Source organism: Lucilia sericata, unplaced genomic scaffold, assembly GCF_015586225.1.
Source record: "Lucilia sericata isolate MDLA Ls3-8-SP2 unplaced genomic scaffold, ASM1558622v1 Contig000982F_arrow, whole genome shotgun sequence".
NCBI lineage: Eukaryota > Metazoa > Arthropoda > Insecta > Diptera > Calliphoridae > Lucilia > Lucilia sericata.
The window spans coordinates 10181-34822 of record NW_023994965.1 but is presented as its reverse complement, the minus strand read 5'-3'; the positions used below and the strand labels follow the sequence as shown (position 1 = coordinate 34822).

General features: G+C 30.4%; 2 protein-coding genes across 17 annotated transcripts in view; both read right to left on the bottom strand.

Moving 5' to 3' along the window:
* LOC119609445 (potassium channel subfamily T member 2) overlaps positions 1–11466 on the bottom strand; it is a 73351-nt gene extending 61885 nt beyond the window's left edge. For all 16 annotated transcript variants that reach the window (XM_037964214.1, XM_037964216.1, XM_037964221.1 and 13 more), the window contains exons 1-10: positions 11387–11466; positions 7638–7737; positions 7365–7563; positions 7018–7092; positions 6788–6871; positions 6604–6698; positions 4143–4326; positions 3163–3426; positions 2735–2913; positions 819–959 (exon numbers count right to left, since the gene is read on the bottom strand). In XM_037964214.1, the coding sequence (XP_037820142.1) occupies positions 819–959; positions 2735–2913; positions 3163–3426; positions 4143–4326; positions 6604–6698; positions 6788–6793 (869 nt within the window). In that variant the 5' untranslated portion in view covers positions 6794–6871; positions 7018–7092; positions 7365–7563; positions 7638–7737; positions 11387–11466. The remainder of the gene's footprint in view (positions 1–818; positions 960–2734; positions 2914–3162; positions 3427–4142; positions 4327–6603; positions 6699–6787; positions 6872–7017; positions 7093–7364; positions 7564–7637; positions 7738–11386) is intronic.
* On the bottom strand, positions 7288–24263 carry LOC119609447 (potassium channel subfamily T member 1-like). The gene is made up of 5 exons (XM_037964231.1): positions 24193–24263; positions 11387–11466; positions 7638–7737; positions 7365–7563; positions 7288–7296 (listed from the first exon to the last, which is right to left on the bottom strand). Exons 1-5 carry the CDS (start codon positions 24261–24263, stop codon positions 7288–7290), a joined length of 459 nt encoding a protein of 152 aa, XP_037820159.1.
* Positions 24264–24642: the final 379 nt, after the last annotated feature.

Below are 24642 nucleotides of genomic sequence, written 5' to 3'. Positions count from 1 at the left end.
TTTCCACACTATTTAACATTATGGGAACATGTAATTTATCAAAAGGTAACAGACTAACCAAATACTTAATCAGTCAGTTCTACAAGGACATGTACTACAAGAAATTTACATAAAATTTGAATTAACATAATGTAGTTTCCAAAAATGTGGTAAAGACAAAAAGGGTAAACAGACAGGAAAATGCTATAACATTAATTTCTGTACATTTTAGTAGTCCAAAACCAAATTAAGTAAATGGTTTGAAATGCAAATATTTTTTAACCAAAAGAACCTACAGAGAGTTGTTTATACTACACGGAGCTTAGTTTTGTACGTAAAAACTAAGCAAGCAAATAAAAATGGCCATAGCCTGGTATATGATACCCTACAGCCAAATAGCTACTCCTTAAAGTGCACAAAAAACAATTTACTTTTGAAAACATTCATTCGTAATGTAGTTGTAAATACCTATAGTTGTCATTAGCCCAGCTAATTTTCTCTATACCCTTAAGTGTAGCTATACATGTTACAGCGTTTACACAAAAGTACGCTTCCTACTGTATTAGTGAATTGTTATTCTAATCCTTTGGCAGCTTAACTATTTGGTCAAGTTGGTTAGTTAGTTTTAAGCCACCCCAAACCTCAATGTGAAAACGTTTACTTAACTCACCGCATGTTGGGGATTATGAGCATTATTAGTTAAATCTAACTGCTTACTTTCCCCTACGTATTTTGTTATTTATTTAGGTTTCAGTTTGTTTACAAACATGTGTTCAAACTTACTTACATATATACATATGTAGATATTTTAGTGTTTGTGTATATGATATATTACTTACTGGCCCCTTGATGTATGCAAGAGTAATGTAACTAATGTACTGGCACCAGGACATGTACAATTATTGGCCAACAAAGCATATTTAAATTCATCTTCACACACAACATGTTCGGCGAATTTAACATGTAACTTGTGTTCGGGTCTGCAATGGAAAAAAGAGAAAAATTAATTGAATAATAAATAAGTTAATTATAAAACATGTAATTATAAACTACAAATTAGTTTAAAGTCTAGTCTATAGTCTAGTCTATAGTCTAGTCTATAGTCTAGTCTATAGTCTAGTCTATAGTCTAGTCTATAGTCTAGTCTATAGTCTAGTCTATAGTCTAGTCTATAGTCTAGTCTATTAGTCTAGTCTATAGTCTAGTCTATAGTCTAGTCTATAGTCTAGTCTATCGTTAGTCTATAGTCTAGTCTATAGTCTAGTTCTATAGTCTAGTCTATAGTCTAGTCTATAGTCTAGTCTATAGTCTAGTCTATAGTCTAGTCTATAGTCTAGTCTATAGTCTAGTCTATAGTCTAGTCTATAGTCTAGTCTATAGTCTAGTCTATAGTCTAGTCTATAGTCTAGTCTATAGTCTAGTCTATAGTCTAGTCTATAGGTCTAGTCTATAGTCTAGTCTATAGTCTAGTCTATAGTCTAGTCTATAGTCTAGTCTATAGTAGTCTAGTTCGTATAGTCTAGTCTATAGTCTAGTCTATAGTCTAGTCTATAGTCTAGTCTATAGTCTAGTCTATAGTCTAGTCTATAGTCTAGTCTATAGTCTAGTCTATAGTCTAGTCTATAGTCTAGTCTATAGTCTAGTCTATAGTCTAGTCTATAGTCTAGTCTATAGTCTAGTCTAGTCTAGTCTATAGTCTAGTCTATAGTCTAGTCTATAGTCGTCTATAGTCTAGTATAGTCTAGTCTATAGTCTAGTCTATAGTCTAGTCTATAGTCTAGTCTATAGTCTAGTCTATAGTCTAGTCCTATAGTCTAGTCTATAGTCTAGTCTATAGTCTAGTCTATAGTCTAGTCTATAGTCTAGTCTATAGTCTAGTCTATAGTCTAGTCTATAGTCTAGTCTATAGTCTAGTCTATAGTCTAGTCTATAGTCTAGTCTATAGTCTAGTCTATAGTCTAGTCTATAGTCTAGTCTATAGTCTAGTCTATAGTCTAGTCTATAGTCTAGTCTATAGTCTAGTCTATAGTCTAGTCTATAGTCTAGTCTATAGTCTAGTCTATAGTCTAGTCTATAGTCTAGTCTATAGTCTAGTCTATAGTCTAGTCTATAGTCTAGTCTATAGTCTAGTCTATAGTCTAGTCTATAGTCTAGTCTATAGTCTAGTCTATAGTCTAGTCTATAGTCTAGTCTATAGTCTAGTCTATAGTCTAGTCTATAGTCTAGTCTATAGTCTAGTCTATAGTCTAGTCTATAGTCTAGTCTATAGTCTAGTCTATAGTCTAGTCTATAGTCTAGTCTATAGTCTAGTCTATAGTCTAGTCTATAGTCTGGTCTATAGTCTGGTCTATAGTCTAGTCTATAGTCTAGTCTATAGTCTAGTCTATAGTCTAGTCTATAGTCTAGTCTATAGTCTGGTCTATAGTCTGGTCTATAGTCTAGTCTATAGTCTAGTCTATAGTCTATAGTCTAGTCTATAGTCTAGTCTATAGTCTAGTCTATAGTCTAGTCTATAGTCTAGTCTATAGTCTAGTCTATAGTCTAGTCTAGTCTAGTCTATAGTATAGTTTAGTTTAGTCATAGTTTAGTTTATAGTCTATGTTATAGTTTAGTCTAGTTTATAGTTCTAGTCTATATTAATCTTTATTCTAGTGTATATTCCTGTCTAAGTCTAGGGTATAGTAGTCTTTAGTCTAGTCTATATTCTTGCCTAATTCTAGTCTATAGTTTAGACTTATCTTAATGTGAGACTCACCTAAAGATTTGTACATATTGCGGTACACTGGGTGCAAAATCTTTAACAGCCCATGAACGTAAAATGGTGTGCTCATCGGCAGCAGTCTTATCGGCATAATTGCGTGCGGCTAAAATAAAGCATGCCTCAGCCTCATTCATGCGTGCTCGTGCTAAATCGCCATCCTTTAAACAGGATCCCTATTGTAGCAGAAATAAAAAAAAAATAAAATATGGAATAAAAACCACATAAACAGATTAATTTAAGGCATGAATTGTCGACAAATGAAAAAAGAGATTGTTTAACTGCAATGAAAAGCCGGGACAACAGACAAATGAACCACAAACAGGCAAATAAAAATTTGCCTCTATTTAAGGATTTACTTAATACTTTAATTGCGCCAAAAAGAAAGTATTTCAATTTCCAGCATCTTCTTTCATCTCGCTTACCTGTATATAAATAACTCGCTGTGCCCATATGGGCACCTGTAGTATCATACGCATTGTCGTATCCAATTCCATGGGACTCAATAGGACAACATAGTAATCTTGCAACAAAGGATGAGCATAAAATTCATTAAGAAAATCCATTATAGTGTCCGCGTGTAGTGTCGTTGAACAAACGACAACATGTTTTTCACTTTGGGCACGATGCGATGAATAACTGCCACCTAATTTTTGACGTTCCATCCAAGTGAAGGCCAACTGTTCAAACTGTGGGTGAAAGAATTTTTACAAAAAAGAAGTAAAATTATTATGGAATAACTGAAAAAAAACTTATTTTCAAGTATTTTCTTTACAATCATCAGTATAACAAAGACGAAACTTTCAAAGATGAGATAAAAACAATTAAAAGGTTGTTCTGAATCTAAAACTCTTTTAAAATGAAATCAATGCCAAAGACACAGAAGAAGAAACTGGATCCATATAAAACTTTTATACCGAAAATATTTAAATTCTAAATCATGTAAAAGTTGTTAAATTTAAAATTATACCGAAGTCTACACATTTTACTTAAATTCGTTGCAAGTCCAAAACAAATGTCAAAAAGGTACTTTAATATACCAGCAGACTTTTAAAAGTTAATAAACCACCCTCTGGGTTTACTTGACCTAGAAAAGCAATTTTAATCATGATGGTTATGGCAAAGACATTTTTATACTTTTACTCAACTACTCTGTACATTTGCTTGTCAAATTTTTAACATTTTTCGTTTTGTTTGTATAAATTTTAGATTTGAAATAAATTGTTGTTTTAGCTTTTTATGTCATATAAAAAGGAAAAAGAATATAGCAGCTATAGCTACATCCCTAGTTATATAAATATCTGTTATAATACACACACAAATATTCAATTATATTTTTCTTCTATATGTAAGTTATAAATATTTATGTATGCTTATGTATGTATGCTTATGATTACTACTATACCTGTGTTGGTAATACAATTAACGCCACACATATCATTATGACCATGTATAATTGTGAAGGCCAGATATCGGGTACAAAATCACCGTAACCAACTGTTGAAAAGGTGACAACCACATAATAAGTTGATTGAAATAAATTCAAATGGCGATGCCCGGCACGTTGAAAATGTTGTATGCCACAAACACTTTAATTGGGAGTGTAGGGGAAAGAAAGAGAAAAATTAAAATATTAAAAAGATTTAAAAGAATTTAATAAGTAAATAATAAACATTCGGCAGACAAATTGTAGACTGAACGGCACTATAGCCTAGTTATAGTCTGAACATAGTCTAGTCTATTGTCTGGACTATAGTCTAGTCCATAGTCTGGACTATAGTCTAGTCCATAGTCTGGACTACAGTGTTGTCTATAGTCTGGATATAGTGTAGTCTATAGACTGGACTATAGTGTAGTCTATAGCCTGGACTATAGTGTAGTCTATAGTCTGGACTATAGTGTAGTCTATAGACTGGACTATAGTCTAGTCTATAGTCTGGACTATAGTGTAGTCTATAGTCTGGACTATAGTGTAGTCTATAGTCTGGACTATAGTCTAGTCTATAGTCTGGACTATAGTGTAGTCTATAGTCTGGACTATAGTCTAGCCTATAGTCTGGACTATAGTCTAGTCTATAGTTTGGACTATTAGTCTGGACTATAGTCTAACCTATAGTCTGGACTATAGTGTAGTCTATAGACTGGACTATAGTGTAGTCTATAGTCTGGACTATAGTGTAGTCTATAGTCTGGACTATAGTGTAGTCTATAGTCTGGACTATAGTGTAGTCTATAATCTGGACTATAGTCCAGTCTATAGTCTGGACTATAGTTTAGTCTATAGTCTGGACTATAGTCTAGTCTATAGTCTGGACTATAGTGTAGTCTATAGTCTGGACTATAGTCTAGTCTATAGTCTGGACTAAAGTCTATTCTATAGTCTGGACTAAAGTCTATTCTATAGTCTGGAATATAGTCTAGTCTATAGTCAGGACTATAGTACAGTCTATAGTCTGGACTATAGTCTACTCTATAGTTTGGACTTTAGTCTAGTCTATAGTCTGGACTATAGTCTAGTCTACAGTCTGGACTATAGTTTAGTCTATAGTCTGGACTATAGCCTAGTCTAGTCCACAGTCTAACAATAGTCAAGTCTATAGTATGAATTATAGTATAGTCTATAGCCTGGACTATAGTCTAGTCTATATTCTGAACTATAGTTTAGTCTCTAGTCTGGTCTATAACCTAATCTATAGTCTGACCTATAGTCTAGTCTATAGTCTGGACTTTAGTCTAGTCCATAGTCTGGACAGTAGTCCAGCCTACATTCTGGATTATAGTCCAGTCTATAGTTTGGATTATAGTCTTGTGAATAGTTCGGACTATAGTATACACTACTATAGACTATAATCTAGTCCATGATCTGCGGTATTGTCTGGACTGTAATGTAGATAAGTCTATAGTCCGGACAATAGTCTACAATCTGGTATGTAGTGTTGTCTAAAGTCTCGACTATGCTCTTGTCTATAGTCTGAAAAATAGTCTTCTTAAAGTCCAAAGTATAGCTTAGTTATAGTCTGAACTTTAGTCTAGTCTACAGTCGTTACTAATTTTTAGTCTATATTCCGTTTTGATTATAGTCCTGTCTATAGTTTGGACTATAGTCTTGCCAATAGTCCAACGTATAGCCTTTAATATATATATTTTACAATCAATTCTATAGTCTGGTATACATATAGTCTGTTCTATAGTCTGCTATATTATCTGGTCTATAGTCTGCTATGTTATCTGGTCTTTGGTCTGGTACATTATCTGGTCTGTGGACTGGTATACAGTCTGGTATATTATCTGGTATGTAGTCTGGTCTATAGTCTAATATAAATTCTTGTCTATAGTCTGGTATATTATATGTTCTATGGTCTGGTATATAGTCTGGTCTATAGTCTGGCCTATAGTCTAGTCTATAATCTAGTCTATAGTCTGGTCTATAGTCTGTATATACTTTGGAACATTGTATATTCTGTAATCTTTTTAATAGTTTGGTCTATTGTTTGGTCTAAGTATATATAGTCTGGTCTATATTCTGATATATGGTGTGGTTTAATGTCTGGTATATATTCTGGTATATAATCAGGTATATAGTCCGGTCTATAATCTATTATATTGTATAGTGTATTACCTTGAGTATAGTGTATAGACCAGTGTTAGTCTCTACTGTCAGGTATATAGTCTGGTTTATTATCTTGTATATGGTCTGGTCTATAGTCGGGTATTTAATCTGGTCGATGTTCTGATTTATTATCTTGATTCAAGTCTATCGTCCAAAGTATGGTATGAAATTTGCTCCGATCAATTATACAAATTTTCCCAACTAAGTAAAAAGTGGACACCCTAATACATAGACACATTTATTTTTATTTACTCACCTCGTAAAAACTAAACACAGCAGTGTGGCTGACAGTATTGTCAATTGTTGTGACAAGGCGGACTGTGATTTTTGCATGGCACGATGTAAATCGTTCTAAATAATTACACAGTGAAAAACATGAAAGTGTTTTGATGATATAAAATTCTTAAGCAATTAACTGTTGAGCAAAAAACAATACTTACGAACATGTTCTCGAGAGAACGTTTTGCTAACCAGCAATTTAGGAATATGGGTATAAATAAATTTCTTAAAGGCGGCCATAGTATCTAAATGGTAATGGAATAAAATGAAAGAAATATAATTAAAAGTTTATTATTAAAAATCCTAGTTGCTAAAAAATCAAAGTTAAAATTTGTAATTATTTTTAGAATAAAATTTTATTTTTAAAGAATGGTCTCCCACAATAGCTTACCGTTAATGCAAAAGGTATTGTCGTAATTAATTCTAATATAAAATGAAATGACAGGATTTGTTGCCATATATTTCCCTAGATACAGTAATATTGAGGAAAATACAAAAGAATAAGAAGAAAACATGTTAAAAATACAAGAATAAAAAAATAGACAAAATAAATTAAAGAAAAACAATTAAAACTAAGCAAACATACAGGGACACATACACATGACATATAAAAGTCGATATGTATGTGTGTGTACACAAATCGTTTGGACATCCGATAAATCTATGTACACTGTACAATGTACATAAAGTGGATCCCTTTAGTATGCAGTTTTCCCCAACAGTTTTCCTTAAACTTACCTTATAGCCAAGATATGTTAAAAGAACGGCTTCTGTTAGTGAAACTAATGCTAAAATTAATTGAACAGCCCATAAGACAGTGGCACGATTTACCCACAATATCGCCTCCCAATTGATAATGGGATTCTCTTGAAATTCCTCTTCAGTTAATTCTGCTGAAGCTAAAAATTCTGTTTTATTACTAACATTACAGCCATAACTGGAAAATGTTTAAACAAATATTAAGGTTTAAAAAGTGAAAACATAAAGAGATTTCTTTGTTAACCCACTTACCATGTGGCATATGTTGGATTTGTATCCGTTATCACACGTAAAATATACAAAACACAAGCTAATAATTTAAAAAATAAATCAGCTATACGTATTCGTAAACCTGTTGATGAAAGAATTTTGCAGAAAAAAAAAAATAAATTAATAGAATTGCAAAAAGTAATCGAACCCTACAAATCTCAAAAAAATATCGATTTTTATATAAAAAAATTCGTAAAGAGCGTGCCTTTTCTTGACAAAACATTAATAAGTCTGTGAAGTGAACGTTAGTTTTTAGACGGGACTATAGTCTAGTCCATAATCTGGACTATATCCTAGTCTTTAGTGTGGGCTATATTCTGTAATACAGTTTAATCGGTAGCCTGGTCTGGCCTATAGTCTTGATTTTAATCTTGACTATAGTCTTAAATATAATCATGTCTATAGTCTAAAATATGGTGTAGTCTATAGCCTGGGCAATAGCTAAGTCTAGACTATAGACTAAACTATATAGTCCAATAATAATGTAGTCCAAACCAAAGCTATAGACTAGGCTATAGTCCAAACTATAGACTAGACTATAGTCCAAACTATAGACTAGACTATAGTCCAAACTATAAACTAGACTATAGCCCAGACTATAGACTAGACTATAGTCCAAAATATAGACAAAAGCCCTCCCAGGTTACAGATTAAACAGTATATCTGTATATCTATAGTCCAGTCTTCTAGTCTAGTCTAGTCTTGTTTAATCTAGTCTAGTCTAGTCTATAGTCTAGTCTATAGTCTAGTCTATAGTCTAGTCTATAGTCTAGTCTATAGTCTAGTCTATAGTCTAGTCTATAGTCTAGTCTATAGTCTAGTCTATAGTCTAGTCTATAGTCTAGTCTATAGTCTAGTCTATAGTCTAGTCTATAGTCTAGTCTATAGTCTAGTCTATAGTCTAGTCTATAGTCTAGTCTATAGTCTAGTCTATAGTCTAGTCTATAGTCTAGTCTATAGTCTAGTCTATAGTCTAGTCTATAGTCTAGTCTATAGTCTAGTCTATAGTCTAGTCTATAGTCTAGTCTATAGTCTAGTCTATAGTCTAGTCTATAGTCTAGTCTATAGTCTAGTCTATAGTCTAGTCTATAGTCTAGTCTATAGTCTAGTCTATAGTCTAGTCTATAGTCTAGTCTATAGTCTAGTCTAGTCTAGTCTATAGTCTAGTCTATAGTCTAGTCTATAGTCTAGTCTATAGTCTAGTCTATAGTCTAGTCTATAGTCTAGTCTATAGTCTAGTCTATAGTCTAGTCTATAGTCTAGTCTATAGTCTAGTCTATAGTCTAGTCTATAGTCTAGTCTATAGTCTAGTCTATAGTCTAGTCTATAGTCTAGTCTATAGTCTAGTCTATAGTCTAGTCTATAGTCTAGTCTATAGTCTAGTCTATAGTCTAGTCTATAGTCTAGTCTATAGTCTAGTCTATAGTCTAGTCTATAGTCTAGTCTATAGTCTAGTCTATAGTCTAGTCTATAGTCTAGTCTATAGTCTAGTCTATAGTCTAGTCTATAGTCTAGTCTATAGTCTAGTCTATAGTCTAGTCTAGTCTATATTCTAGTCTATAGTCTCGTCTATAGTCTAGTCTATAGTCTAGTCTAGTCTATAGTCTAGGCTATAGTCTAGTCTATAGTCTAGTCTAGTCTAGTCTATAGTCTAGTCTATAGTCTAGTCTATAGTCTAGTCTAGTCTAGTCTATAGTCTAGTCTATAGTCTAGTCTATAGTCTAGTCTATAGTCTAGTCTATAGTCTAGTCTATAGTCTAGTCTATAGTCTAGTCTATAGTCTAGTCTATAGTCTAGTCTATAGTCTAGTCTATAGTCTAGTCTATAGTCTAGTCTATAGTCTAGTCTATAGTCTAGTCTATAGTCTAGTCTATAGTCTAGTCTATAGTCTAGTCTATAGTCTAGTCTATAGTCTAGTCTATAGTCTAGTCTATAGTCTAGTCTATAGTCTAGTCTATAGTCTAGTCTATAGTCTAGTCTATAGTCTATAGTCTAGTCTATAGTCTAGTCTATAGTCCTAGTCTATAGTCTAGATCTATAGTCTAGTCTATAGTCTAGTCTATAGTCTAGTCTATAGTCTAGTCTATAGTCTAGTCTATAGTCTAGTCTATAGTCTAGTCTATAGTCTAGTCTATAGTCTAGTCTATAGTCTAGTCTATAGTCTAGTCTATAGTCTAGTCTAAGTCTAGTCTATAGTCTAGTCTATAGTCTAGTATAGTCTAGTCATAGTTAGTCTAGTCTATAGTCTAGTCTATAGTCTAGTCTATAGTCTCGACTATAATCTGGTCCATAGCCTGGACTTTAGTCTAGTCAATAGTCTGGACTCTAGTATATATAGTCTGGACTATAGTCTAGTCTATAGTCTGGACTATAGTCTAGCCTGTAATCTGGACTAAAATAAAGTTTTTAGTCTATGCTATAGTCTATAGTCTGGACTATAGTCTATTCAGTTGTCTGAACTATAGTCTAGTCTATAGTTTGGACTAGTCTATAGTCTAGACTATAGTCTATTCAGTGTCTGAACTATAGTCTGGTCTGTAATATCAACTCTTAAGGAAGCTCCCAGTTAATAATATTCTCAGTAATTTGAAGTGCGTGGTGTAAGTTAGTATTATGTTTTATTTGATTTTGTTTTTGTAACAAAATAATTATTATTTTTTCCAGGTTTAATTTAGAATTTATTTTATTCTCTTTGTGGCAAATTACATTGAAAAATGTTTTGATAACTGCCTAAGAACTAAAGAAAACAGCATAATTGTTTATGACACGTGCTGGCCGATGAATGTACATAATTTATCTATTTAGAAAAACCTATACATAAATGTATCGACACATGTGTATTTAAAACGGCAGATTCGAAAAGAAAAAAAGAACACTTGAATAGCTTGAATATAAAAACTGATTTCTCGACAACTGTGTGTGTTTTTGCCCATACCCAGTAAACAAATTTTAACATTGAAAGAGAAGTTTTCTAGCAAATTAATATCTAGTTTATAGCAATATCTGGGTATTAACTGGGTTATTTTTAAATTTTTCAAATATTTGACGCAATAAGTTGGTTTTGTTTCTAGGAAGTGTATTTTTGATGTTTAGTTATTTTTTTGTGATTTGTTATTATTAAAACATGTTATGATTTAAAATGTTTTATTTTATATTTTAAATTAATTATTTTCTATAAATTTCCACATGTATTGTGTTTAATATTTGTACAGTGTGACCACCATCAGCATTGTTAGTAGTAAAGTAAGTTTTATAATAAAATTACATGATTTACTGGGTAAATATTTATTTATATATATTTACACAACTATGTATGTATTTGTTTACACTGTTTATTATTTTACTCCTGTTTTCCTTTTTCCACACATACATATACATACATAGATAAAATATATCTGTATTCCTTTTTTGTTTGGCAGTTTTTATTTACTTTAGTTAATTTCTTCTTGTTTAGTTAGTAAAATTATACAGGGTATCGACAAAATGACCCAAATGAGAAAAACTGCCAAAAAAAAATTGAACTAAGAATGAAAATATTCTATTATTTTTTGACGAATTAAAATCTGGTTTATGGAACTGATTAAGTCCCATATTAAACTTTATTAAACAATAAAAACATGTTATAAGCAAAATTAAAAAGAAAATACTAATTTAAGTTTTGTTAAAATTCTAAGCATTTTTTATGCTCTACGTCAATGTCCTTGTTAAATATGATTATTATATTTACTTACTTGATCTCTGATTCTTAATGAAGTATAGTTGCAGTCTTTCTTTGAATGTATTTTCATTAACATAGTATTCCACACGGACTCTGTAAATAATAAAAAACAGAAGAAGAAAAAACGCAAAATGTTAATTAAAACTGTTTTAAAGATGAATATACAATTTTATTAAAGATTTAATTCAAAATATAAAATGTTTTAAGTTTAAAAGTAGATTCATTAATTTAGTTTTGCACAATAAAAAACTTGAATTTCGAAGGGTAGAAAACAATATTTTCTATTCTGGCTATAGACAATATGAATCTCAGTAATTTAGTTCAGCACAATAATAAAAGCTAATTCACTAAGAACTAGACCATACCAGACTATAGAATTGGAGACTAGGACTATACCTATATTCCAGACTATAGGAGAAACTCTAGACATAAGTCAAAACTAAATACTCGATTATAGACCAGACCTGACAGTAGTCGATACTGTAAACAATGGGACATACATAGTCTAAACAAGACGATATGTAAGACTATGGACTAGACTACAGTCTACTCAAGAATCAAGAGTGCTGGCCATATAGTTCACTATTGCCTAGAATAGTTCAGACCCTAGTCCAGACTACAACGAAGAATAATAGTATAGTCTAGACTAGGACTATAGATTATACTATAGAGCAGGACTATAGACAAGACTATAGACAAGACTATAGAAAACACTATAGACAAGACTATAGACTAGACTACTAGACTAGACTATAGACTAGACTATAGACTAGACTATAGACTAGACTATAGACTAGACTATAGACTAGACTATAGACTAGTACTAGACTATAGACTAGACTATAGACTAGACTATAGACTAGACTATAGACTAGACTATAGACTAGACTATAGACTAGACTATAGACTAGACTATAGACTAGACTATAGACTAGACTATAGACTAGACTATAGACTAGACTATAGACTAGACTATAGACTAGACTATAGACTAGACTATAGACTAGACTATAGACTAGACTATAGACTAGACTATAGACTAGACTATAGACTAGACTATAGACTATACTATAGACTAGACTATAGACTAGACTATAGACTAGACTATAGACTAGACTATAGACTAGACTATAGACTAGACTATAGACTAGACTATAGACTAGACTATAGACTAGACTATAGACTAGACTATAGACTAGACTATAGACTAGACTATAGACTAGACTATAGACTAGACTATAGACTAGACTATAGACTAGACTATAGACTAGACTATAGACTAGACTATAGACTAGACTATAGACTAGACTATAGACTAGACTATAGACTAGACTATAGACTAGACTATAGACTAGACTATAGACTAGACTATAGACTAGACTATAGACTAGACTATAGACTAGACTATAGACTAGACTATAGACTAGACTATAGACTAGACTATAGACTAGACTATAGACTAGACTATAGACTAGACTATAGACTAGACTATAGACTAGACTATAGACTAGACTATAGACTAGACTATAGACTAGACTATAGACTAGACTATAGACTAGACTATAGACTAGACTATAGACTAGACTATAGACTAGACTATAGACTAGACTATAGACTAGACTATAGACTAGACTATAGACTAGACTATAGACTAGACTATAGACTAGACTATAGACTAGACTATAGACTAGACTATAGACTAGACTATAGACTAGACTATAGACTAGACTATAGACTAGACTATAGACTAGACTATAGACTAGACTATAGACTAGACTATAGACTAGACTATAGACTAGACTATAGACTAGACTATAGACTAGACTATAGACTAGACTATAGACTAGACTATAGACTAGACTATAGACTAGACTATAGACTAGACTATAGACTAGACTATATACTAGACTATAGACTAGACTATAGACTAGACTATAGACTAGACTATAGACTAGACTATAGACTAGACTATAGACTAGACTATAGACTAGACTATAGACTAGACTATAGACTAGACTATAGACTAGACTATAGACTAGACTATAGACTAGACTATAGACTAGACTATAGACTAGACTATAGACTAGACTATAGACTAGACTAGACTATAGATTAGACTAGACTAGACTAGACTATAGACTAGACTAGATTAGACTAGACTAGACTAGACTAGATTAGACTAGACTAGACTAGACTATAGACTAGACTAGACTAGACTAGACTATAGACTAGACTATAGATTGACTATAGACTAGACTATAGACTAGACTATAGACTAGACTATAGACTAGACTATAGACTAGACTATAGACTAGACTATAGACTAGACTATAGACTAGACTATAGACTAGACTATAGACTAGACTATAGACTAGACTATTCACTAGACTATAGACTAGACTATTCACTAGACTATAGACTAGACTATTCACTAGACTATAGACTAGACTATTCACTAGACTATAGACTAGACTATTCACTAGACTATAGACTAGACTATAGACTAGACTATGGACTAGACTATAGACTAGACTATAGACTAGACTATAGACTTGACTATAGACTAGACTATAGACTAGACTAAAAAACTAAAGTGTAAGTTTTACTAAAATTGAATCCTTTTAACCCTAAAAACTAAAGTGTAAGTTTTACTAAAATTGAATCCTCAGATATCATAATGACTAGGCTAGTGACTAGCCAATAGACTAGATTATAGGTATTAAACTTGAAATTATAATTAAGGAATCAAAAGCACTCGATTTGTTTTAGCAATGTTATCCATCTGCCGCTCTTTTTGTATAAAATACAATAATAATGGAAAGTTTTATAGAATTTATTCTATTTCACACACAAAGATGTGCTTATTATTTGCGAAAAAAATCTATAAGTATTTGTAGGATAATAGAGATATCAATTGTTAAAATTGTTCAAATAGAAAAACTCTTTGTATAGACGGTTGTCACTCTTGGCAACATGTTGTGCAATAAATATTTAAAATGACAAACATTCTTGACAAACACACTTGTATAAAATCACAAAATAAGAAAAGTCTCTTTAACACAACTATAGGGTTGTAGAGATTGTAAGATAATAGTATAGTAGATAACCCAGCAGTTGCTTTATTGTAAGCTGATATTATGATTGTGCTAAATTCGCTTGCAAAAAGCAGTGCAAGTGTTTAGGCAGGTAAGTAGTGTTAAAGTTTGTTGAATTTTTGATGAAGGTGGAATTGTTAGGAGAACTGCAGGGTAATTTTAATATTTATATAATAATGTTGGTTAATAATGAGGCATATATTCAATAGTTTACATAGAAATATATGGGCATTAGTTGAGCGCAATTTATTTTCGTTTTATAATAATTGCACATTTTTACATGAATTTTGAATTTCAATTGTAAACCATTGCAACATATTGGGTTAGTTGTGTAGAACTGCTCTCAATATATATAAGTACATTTTAAACCGATTATTTACTATGTAAATTGACTTCTATTTGAAATCAATTTATAGGAAAGTTTTATAACAATTAACTGAGATTTTCACTAAAGATGGAAAAACCAACAAATTATTTGGAAAGGAAGATAAAATTATTTAAATTTTCATAAAATCCTTTATCATCAAAATTCAGTTATTATTTAAAATTTAATATCGTCTCAATCGAAGAAGAAGTTTACTTAGTAGAGGACCTTCATAATATAGTGTCGACTATAATTGTCTATAGTTTTTCTCTACATATATTTATAACAGTTCAAACTCTTAAATGTCTAATGTTAACTGACAGGTTTTTCTTATTCTATTCTTTACAAAAAACATTCCAATATATTTATTTTCCAGTTTTATTGAGCTGTCTTTTATCATCTAAAATAACATTTTAATATAAGTTTCTATATAGATATACTGCTACTGCTCCAGCTGTAACATCGCATGAGTGTGTGAACAATAAAATTTTGAACATGAAAGTTTTCTACACTTTAGTTTACGACGGGAGGAAATGTTAAAGTCATAAAAACTTATATTTAAGTCAAGTTAAAAATGGAAAATTTTGAATTTTTACGAAACTATTTTATATAGAAAAAGTTTATAATATATGTATTTCTAAAAATAGGCTTGAAGCAAAAACAGTTTTTTATAGCGAAGTTAGCTAAATTTTCTTTTTCAACACTCTAATTTTTCTGCATGTCGTCTATTAAGTCAACAAATATTTAGCATGTTTGAGATTTCTTTTAAAATAATGTTGACACTTACGCCGAGAGAAATATACATGTTATTACTAAATATTAGGGATGTTTCTTTAAACTAATTTAAATTTTTCCAATTTGTTTAATGCCAATCTCATTTTTTTTGTTTAAAAACTTGCAGTAAATTTTCAATGAGTTCTAATGATTTAGTATCAGCATAATATTCAACTTTAACTTTTAGGATCAAAGTTCAAATTGTAATATTTCTTATTTTCAAAGGAAAGAGCAGTCATCATGTGTTTCATATCAATGAAATTTCGATTCTTAGAGAATATGATATCTGAGGATTCAATTTTAGTAAAACTTACACTTTAGTTTTTAGGGTTAAAAGGATTCAATTTTAGTAAAACTTACACTTTAGTTTTTTAGTCTAGTCTATAGTCTAGTCTATAGTCAAGTCTATAGTCTAGTCTATAGTCTAGTCTATAGTCTAGTCCATAGTCTAGTCTATAGTCTAGTCTATAGTCTAGTGAATAGTCTAGTCTATAGTCTAGTGAATAGTCTAGTCTATAGTCTAGTGAATAGTCTAGTCTATAGTCTAGTGAATAGTCTAGTCTATAGTCTAGTGAATAGTCTAGTCTATAGTCTAGTCTATAGTCTAGTCTATAGTCTAGTCTATAGTCTAGTCTATAGTCTAGTCTATAGTCTAGTCTATAGTCTAGTCTATAGTCTAGTCTATAGTCTAGTCTATAGTCTAGTCTATAGTCTAGTCTATAGTCTAGTCATAGTCTAGTCTATAGTCTAGTCTATAGTCTAGTCTATAGTCTAGTCTATAGTCTAGTCTATAGTCTAGTCTAGTCTAGTCTATAGTCTAGTCTATAGTCTAGTCTATAGTCTAGTCTATAGTCTAGTCTATAGTCTAGTCTATAGTCTAGTCTATAGTCTAGTCTATAGTCTAGTCTATAGTCTAGTCTATAGTCTAGTCTATAGTCTAGTCTATAGTCTAGTCTATAGTCTAGTCTATAGTCTAGTCTATAGTCTAGTCTATAGTCTAGTCTATAGTCTAGTCTATAGTCTAGTCTATAGTCTAGTCTATAGTCTAGTCTATAGTCTAGTCTATAGTCTAGTCTAAGTCTAGTCTATAGTCTAGTCTATAGTCTAGTCTATAGTCTAGTCTATAGTCTAGTCTATAGTCTAGTCTATAGTCCAGTCTATAGTCTAGTCTATAGTCTAGTCTATAGTCTAGTTTATAGTCTACCCCTTTTAAATTTTTTGAATTAAAAATTAAATTTAGTCTAGTCTTTAGTCTAGTCTTTAGTCTAGTCTAGTCTATAGTTTAGTCTATAGTCTAGTCTATAGTCTAGTCTATAGTCTAGTCTATAGTCTAGTCTATAGTCTAGTCTATAGTCTAGTCTATAGTCTAGTCTATAGTCTAGTCTATAGTCTAGTCTATAGTCTAGTCTATAGTCTAGTCTATAGTCTAGTCTATAGTCTAGTCTATAGTCTAGTCTATAGTCTAGTCTATAGTCTAGTCTATAGTCTAGTCTATAGTCTAGTCTATAGTCTAGTCTATAGTCTAGTCTATAGTCTAGTCTATAGTCTAGTCTATAGTCTAGTCTATAGTCTAGTCTATAGTCTAGTCTATAGTCTAGTCTATAGTCTAGTCTATAGTCTAGTCTATAGTCTAGTCTATAGTCTAGTCTATAGTCTAGTCTATAGTCTAGTCTATAGTCTAGTCTATAGTCTAGTCTATAGTCTAGTCTATAGTCTAGTCTATAGTCTAGTCTATAGTCTAGTCTATAGTCTAGTCTATAGTCTAGTCTATAGTCTAGTCTATAGTCTAGTCTATAGTCTAGTCTATAGTCTAGTCTATAGTCTAGTCTATAGTCTAGTCTATAGTCCAGTCTATAGTCTAGTCTATAGTCTAGTCTATAGTCTAGTTATAGTCTACCCCTTTTAAATTTTTTGAATTAAAAATTAAATTTAGTCTAGTCTTTAGTCTAGTCTAGTCTATAGTCTAGTCTATAGTTTAGTCTATAGTCTAGTCTATAGTCTAGTCTATAGTCTAGTCTATAGTCTAGTCTATAGTCTAGTCTATAGTCTAGTCTATAGTCTAGTCTATAGTCTAGTCTATAGTCTAGTCTATAGTCTAGTCTATAGTCTAGTCTATAGTCTAGTCTATAGTCTAGTCTATAGTCTAGTCTATAGTCTAGTCTATAGTCTAGTCTATAGTCTAGTCTATAGTCTAGTCTATAGTCTAGTCTATAGTCTAGTCTATAGTCTAGTCTATAGTCTAGTCTATAGTCTAGTCTATAGTCTAGTCTATAGTCTAGTCTATAGTCTAGTCTATAGTCTAGTCTATAGTCTAGTCTATAGTCTAGTCTATAGTCTAGTCTATAGTCTAGTCTATAGTCTAGTCTATAGTCTAGTCTATAGTCTAGTCTATAGTCTAGTCTATAGTCTAGTCTATAGTCTAGTCTATAGTCTAGTCTATAGTCTAGTCTATAGTCTAGTCTATAGTCTAGTCTATAGTCTAGTCTATAGTCTAGTCTATAGTCTAGTCTATAGTCTAGTCTATAGTCTAGTCTATAGTCTAGTCTATAGTCTAGTCTATAGTCTAGTCTATAGTCTAGTCTATAGTCTAGTCTAAGTCTAGTCTATAGTCTAGTAATAGTCTAGTCTATAGTCTAGTCTATAGTCTAGTCTATAGTCTAGTTCTATCTAGTCTAGTCTATAGTCTAGTCTATAGTCTAGTCTATAGTCTAGTCTATAGTCTAGTCTATAGTCTAGTCTATAGTCTAGTCTATAGTCTAGTCTATAGTCTAGTCTATAGTCTAGTCTATAGTCTAGTCTATAGTCTAGTCTATAGTCTAGTCTATAGTCTAGTCTATAGTCTAGTCTATAGTCTAGTCTATAGTCTAGTCTATAGTCTAGTCTATAGTCTAGTCTATAGTCTAGTCTATAGTCTAGTCTATAGTCTAGTCTATAGTCTAGTCTATAGTCTAGTCTATAGTCTAGTCTATAGTCTAGTCTATAGTCTAGTCTATAGTCTAGTCTATAGTCTAGTCTATAGGTCTAGTCTATAGTCTAGTCTATAGTCTAGTCTATAGTCTAGTCTATAGTCTAGTCTATAGTCTAGTCTATAGTCTAGTCTATAGTCTAGTCTATAGTCTAGTCTATAATCTAGTCTATAGTCTAGTCTATAATCTAGTCTAGTCTGTAGTCTAGTCTATAGTCTAGTCTATAGTCTAGTCTATAGTCTGGTAACCTACTACTTTAATACATACATATTTATGTAACTGCATAAAGTTTGCTGTTCATATGTATATGCTAATTTATTTGAACATATGATTTTCTAAAGAAAGAAAAAAACTTAAACTTTAACACAATCTACAATTTACAAAGAAATGCATTTTGCAGAGGCAAAAATGTCACAAACTATTTTTGTTTGAAACGACGACTGTAAAGAAAAAAAAAGTTATAAATTTGCCTTGAAATTTTGACAAAGAAAGACAAACAATTCTGTATATTAACAAAGAAATTTCACAAATAAAAAAAAAAACTAAAGCAAAGAAACTACACCTGCAGGTAGACATATGAACATCTAAAAGAGCGAAAGAACACCTTTGCTCTAAGTGTCTAAAGTATACATTTTTTGTGGAAATTTTGAAGAATAAAAAAACTTTTGTATTGAGGCAAATATATTGAATTTAATGTAATAATTTTAAAGCAAATACATTTATCTAAAGTTGAACTTATAGCATTGTGTTTTATCTGACAAAAGTCTTAAAATTTAGAGTTAGTTATTACTTGTAGGTTTGTAATTAAACCTCCACAACGTATGAGTAATTTTGTAATGTAATTAAAAACCAACAACAATCATACGCCCTGTATAACTTCATACATTCTGTTTATGTGTAATTTAAGAATGGTTTTTTTTTTTTAAATATAAAATAGGATGAGTTAGTGAAACCAAAATACAAATAATTCAATAAATTTATGAATAAAGTCTGTGGCAATAAAAAGGATTTTCTTTAAGCAATTTTAAGGATTAAGGAAATGCTTTATTATTAAGACAACATGATGATGATGAAACTGTAATGAATTTATGCTTGAATAATTCTAATATTTTACTAATAATGTGAGGGTTGTTATATGACTAGGCTTAAAACTTCTTAATAAACTTTTAATGTTAATAAAGATTAAGTTAATGAAGTAAACCAACTACTACTTATAGGAAATACAGATATTCACAACAAACAAGCCCGCAGAACTAAGCACACAAAAGCCAATTTATATGTCAATAAAACGAAATTAAACTATTTCTTTGGAATCTTTCTTATTCCAAAGAAAATCTTATCAAACGAATATCATTTTGTGGTACGGATAAGAAAATACTAATACAAAGTTTGATTTAATGTAGGAAGAATAAAAATGTACTTAAATTGTTTATCTATTTAGTTAAATGCGAAAGAAATTTTCTTCAATTATTAAAAGAAGGAAAAAAACGGTCGATTAAGATATATCCTTCTATGAATTAGACAGAGAGACAGACAAATAGGCTGAAATACACAACATTTTTCTCAGCAGAACTTTTTATTTTTTTAAATGGTTTTTTTTTTAACAACTTTTAATTTTAGGAAAATACTATCAAATATATTTCAATGCACTTAACGCAAGTCATTAACATATAAAAAAAACCGCAGCAGACACAAATAGATTTATTAACCTAAGTAATAGCAGCAAAATTTATAATATTTCAAGAGCATTAAACTGTATAATTTTTCATTTTGTTTTCTGTATTTAACAAATTTTAGCAGCAATAGATTGCAGAAAAATAAATCGAGACAAAAAAACCAAGGAAAGTAGTATGAGTAATGAAACGGAATAAAGAAATCCCAGTGCAAATGATTGTTTATAGCAGTTCAATTACCTCTTTGTTAAGGCAAACCATAAAACCCTGCAGTTTCGAGTGCATAAATGTTTGATTTATGTTATTGGTGTGTTTTAATTTAAAAAAATTTGAAAATATTTACATATTATTCCAAAATTGAAAACTTATGCATCTGATTTTATTTCGCATAGTTCATTTCTTACATTTTAATTTATGTTTTTTTCTGAAAATTTTTTTGGAAGATGGGACGTAGGGGGAGAGTATTATGCGTTTGTACTGATGTTTGTAACAAACAGAAATATTGGTCCTACACACCTTAAGGTATACGAATCAGCTCACAATCACTTTCTGAGTCATATGCCCGTCTGTCTGTCTGTCTGTCCATCAGTTCGTCTGTCTGTCCATGCAAATCTTGTGCGGATACTACAGGCCGCAATTATCAAGATAATTTGAAAAAATTTAACACATACTGTTCTTTTGACCTAAGCGCCGATGCCTATTGAAAATGCTTAAAAATAGTCCCTTTTTTTCGTATAGCCCCCATACAACCGTACCCACCGAATAAGGCTTTTGAGCTCATGATGTTCTCACAATGTTCTTGTATCACTCCAAAACACAACTAAACTTAGTTTTATATAAGTCCTAATAATACTGCTGACATTCGTAATGATTGGGCCTCTTTTGACCCTTTCTGCCATACAAAGTCCCCTTAGAACATGACTTGATGGTAAAAATTCACTTATAAACACTATTATCACGATGATATCCAGCTGAAAAACTTTAATTTAGACGTGAATCCCTCTACCAAAATTTATAAGGATAGGTCCATATTAACCCGTCGGCCCCATATAACCCCTCTTTTTATAAACAAATTGTTGGTTTTTTTTCTGTATTAAGGTAAAAATTAAATGAAATGCTTTATGATTAAAAAATAATCAAAATTTTAACACAATTACTGGTGTAGGGTATCATATGGTCAGCATGCCCGACTATAAATTCTTACTTCTTTAATGAAAATTAAACGTCCTTAGTCAGTTAGTTAGTTAGTTAGTTAGTTAGTTAGTAGTTAGTTAGTTAGTTAGTTAGTTAGTAGTTAGTTAGTTAGTTAGTTAGTTAGTTAGTTAGTTAGTAGTTAGTTAGTTAGTTAGTTAGTTAGTTAGTTAGTTAGTTAGTTAGTTAGTTAGTAGTTAGTAGTTAGTTAGTTAGTTAGTTAGTTAGTTAGTTAGTTAGTTAGTTAGTTAGTTAGTTAGTTAGTTAGTTAGTTAGTTAGTTAGTTAGTTAGTTAGTTAGTTAGTTAGTTAGTAGTTAGTTAGTTAGTTAGTTAGTTAGTTAGTTAGTTAGTTAGTTAGTTAGTTAGTTAGTTAGTAGTTAGTTAGTTAGTTAGTTAGTTAGTTAGTTAGTTAGTTAGTTAGTTAGTTAGTTAGTTAGTTAGTTAGTAGTTAGTTAGTTAGTTAGTTAGTTAGTTAGTTAGTTAGTTAGTTAGTTAGTTAGTTAGTTAGTTAGTAGTTAGTTAGTTAGTTAGTAGTTAGTTAGTTAGTTAGTTAGTTAGTTAGTTAGTTAGTTAGTTAGTTAGTTAGTTAGTTAGTTAGTTAGTTAGTTAGTTAGTTAGTTAGTTAGTTAGTTAGTTAGTTAGTTAGTTAGTTAGTTAGTTAGTTAGTTAGTTAGTTAGTTAGTTAGTTAGTTAGTTAGTTAGTTAGTTAGTTAGTTAGTTAGTTAGTTAGTTAGTTAGTTAGTTAGTAGTTAGTTAGTTAGTTAGTTAGTTAGTTAGTTAGTTAGTTAGTTAGTTAGTTAGTTAGTTAGTTAGTTAGTTAGTTAGTTAGTTAGTTAGTTAGTTAGTTAGTTAGTTAGTTAGTTAGTTAGTTAGTAGTTAGTTAGTTAGTTAGTTAGTTAGTTAGTTAGTTAGTTAGTTAGTTAGTTAGTTAGTAGTTAGTTAGTTAGTTAGTAGTTAGTTAGTTAGTTAGTTAGTTAGTTAGTTAGTTAGTTAGTTAGTTAGTTAGTTAGTTAGTTAGTAGTTAGTTAGTTAGTTAGTTAGTTAGTTAGTTAGTTAGTTAGTTAGTTAGTTAGTTAGTTAGTTAGTTAGTTAGTTAGTTAGTTAGTTAGTTAGTTAGTTAGTTAGTTAGTTAGTTAGTTAGTTAGTTAGTTAGTTAGTTAGTTAGTTAGTTAGTAGTTAGTTAGTTAGTTAGTAGTTAGTTAGTTAGTTAGTTAGTTAGTTAGTTAGTTAGTTAGTTAGTTAGTTAGTTAGTTAGTTAGTTAGTTAGTTAGTTAGTTAGTTAGTTAGTAGTTAGTTAGTTAGTTAGTTAGTTAGTTAGTTAGTAGTTAGTTAGTTAGTTAGTTAGTAGTTAGTTAGTAGTTAGTTAGTTAGTTAGTTAGTTAGTTAGTTAGTTAGTTAGTTAGTTAGTAGTTAGTTAGTTAGTTAGTTAGTTAGTTAGTTAGTTAGTTAGTTAGTTAGTTAGTTAGTTAGTTAGTAGTTAGTTAGTTAGTTAGTTAGTTAGTTAGTTAGTTAGTTAGTTAGTTAGTTAGTTAGTTAGTTAGTTAGTTAGTAGTTAGTTAGTTAGTTAGTTAGTTAGTTAGTTAGTTAGTTAGTTAGTTAGTTAGTTAGTTAGTTAGTAGTTAGTTAGTTAGTTAGTTAGTTACTTTGTTAATACATACTAAAAGTGACATTTTGTCCCACATAAAACTGCTAGACGTATTGATGTTAAGTTTTGTGATTGTGTAAGTAGAGTCCTGGCGTTAATTTTCTTTGTCTGCACTGTTTAATGTCTTCCCTTTAAAGCAAAATTTATTAAAAGCTTTGGAAGTGGCTTCATTACAAATACAATTAAAACCAAACACCAGTTAGTTTTTGTTACAAAATTAGTATTAAATTTTAACTACTGTTAAAAATTCTGCCCCCAAACTTTAAATTCTCAAGCTATTAATTTACTAACAATTATTTAATAATTTAATACAATTACTTTCTAAAAGCTATTTGCTGCCCTCAGGCAATATTCCCCAAAAAAAAAAAAAAAAACATTTCAGAAAACTTTAAGTGTTAAAATATCTTAAATTTCTTTCAACAGACGAGAACATCTAATACTTAAGATGATTTTACCTAAAATCAAATTACCTACAACAACAATAATTTGTCTTAATGTTTATCTTTAAAATTTGCTAAGTAAAGTTTAGCGTGTAAAAAAGAACATTCATTGCTACCATAACAACCTCCCTTAACTCACACTACATGTTTTGCACTTTGTTTTTGTCGAATGATGAGAGAAGAACAAAAATATAAAAAAATCAATGAATAGTAAATTGAATTTCTATTAACTTACGAAATTCAATTTTCTTAAAAAAAATACTTTTTTTATTATTTCCTTTTCTGTTTTGTCTTTTCTAGAGACAAAAAAAACTTAAAAAAAAAGAAATTTAACAAGTAGGAGAGTTTTATTGTATTCTGGGTATAGAATCTTTCATAGCGTTTAAATTGTAAAAGAAACCTATTTCGTGATTCCTTCAAAAAGAAAAAAATACTCTTTATAAGAGCAAAAGGAACTTATTTGGTGATCACTCATATTTTCCTTTAAAATACTTATGATCCTTTAGGTCGGACGGACAAAGTTTAATCGAGTATCCAGATTATTTTTTTAGTAATTACAAACGTTATAATAAATTTATTAGTTGAAGGAAATAAATTTGGTTTGAATTCTCATATAGATAGAGAATTTAAGTTTTAATTTTAAGAAAACTTTCCTCTGAAAACCACTTACCTCGGTATTTTATCATATGAATCCCACGATGTCAAACAGTTATATGACGAGTAACGACTACCACTCGCCATATTACATAATAAATTTTCCATTGATGTTTTTAAAATTGTGTTTAATAATAAACTTTTTTTTTCTTTATTGTATTTTTATTAACAATTTAAATGTATTCTTGGAACAGAAGTTGTTTTGATGGACATAACTAGGTTTAAAGTCTGTTTGCATTTGTTAAGATAATTTCTTGGTTTTAATTATTATTAGTTTTAATTTTTAACAAAAACATCTTATGTTGTTCAAATTTCCAAATTTGTTTCAATAATGTATTTAGCCCCTCATTGATAAACAACATTTTAGTTTATAAAAGGTTTATAAAACAAAATTTCTCTACTAAGTTTGATTTATGAATAAGATTTTTACTGGTGTTTTTTAATTCATCTCTTTTAGGGAATAATT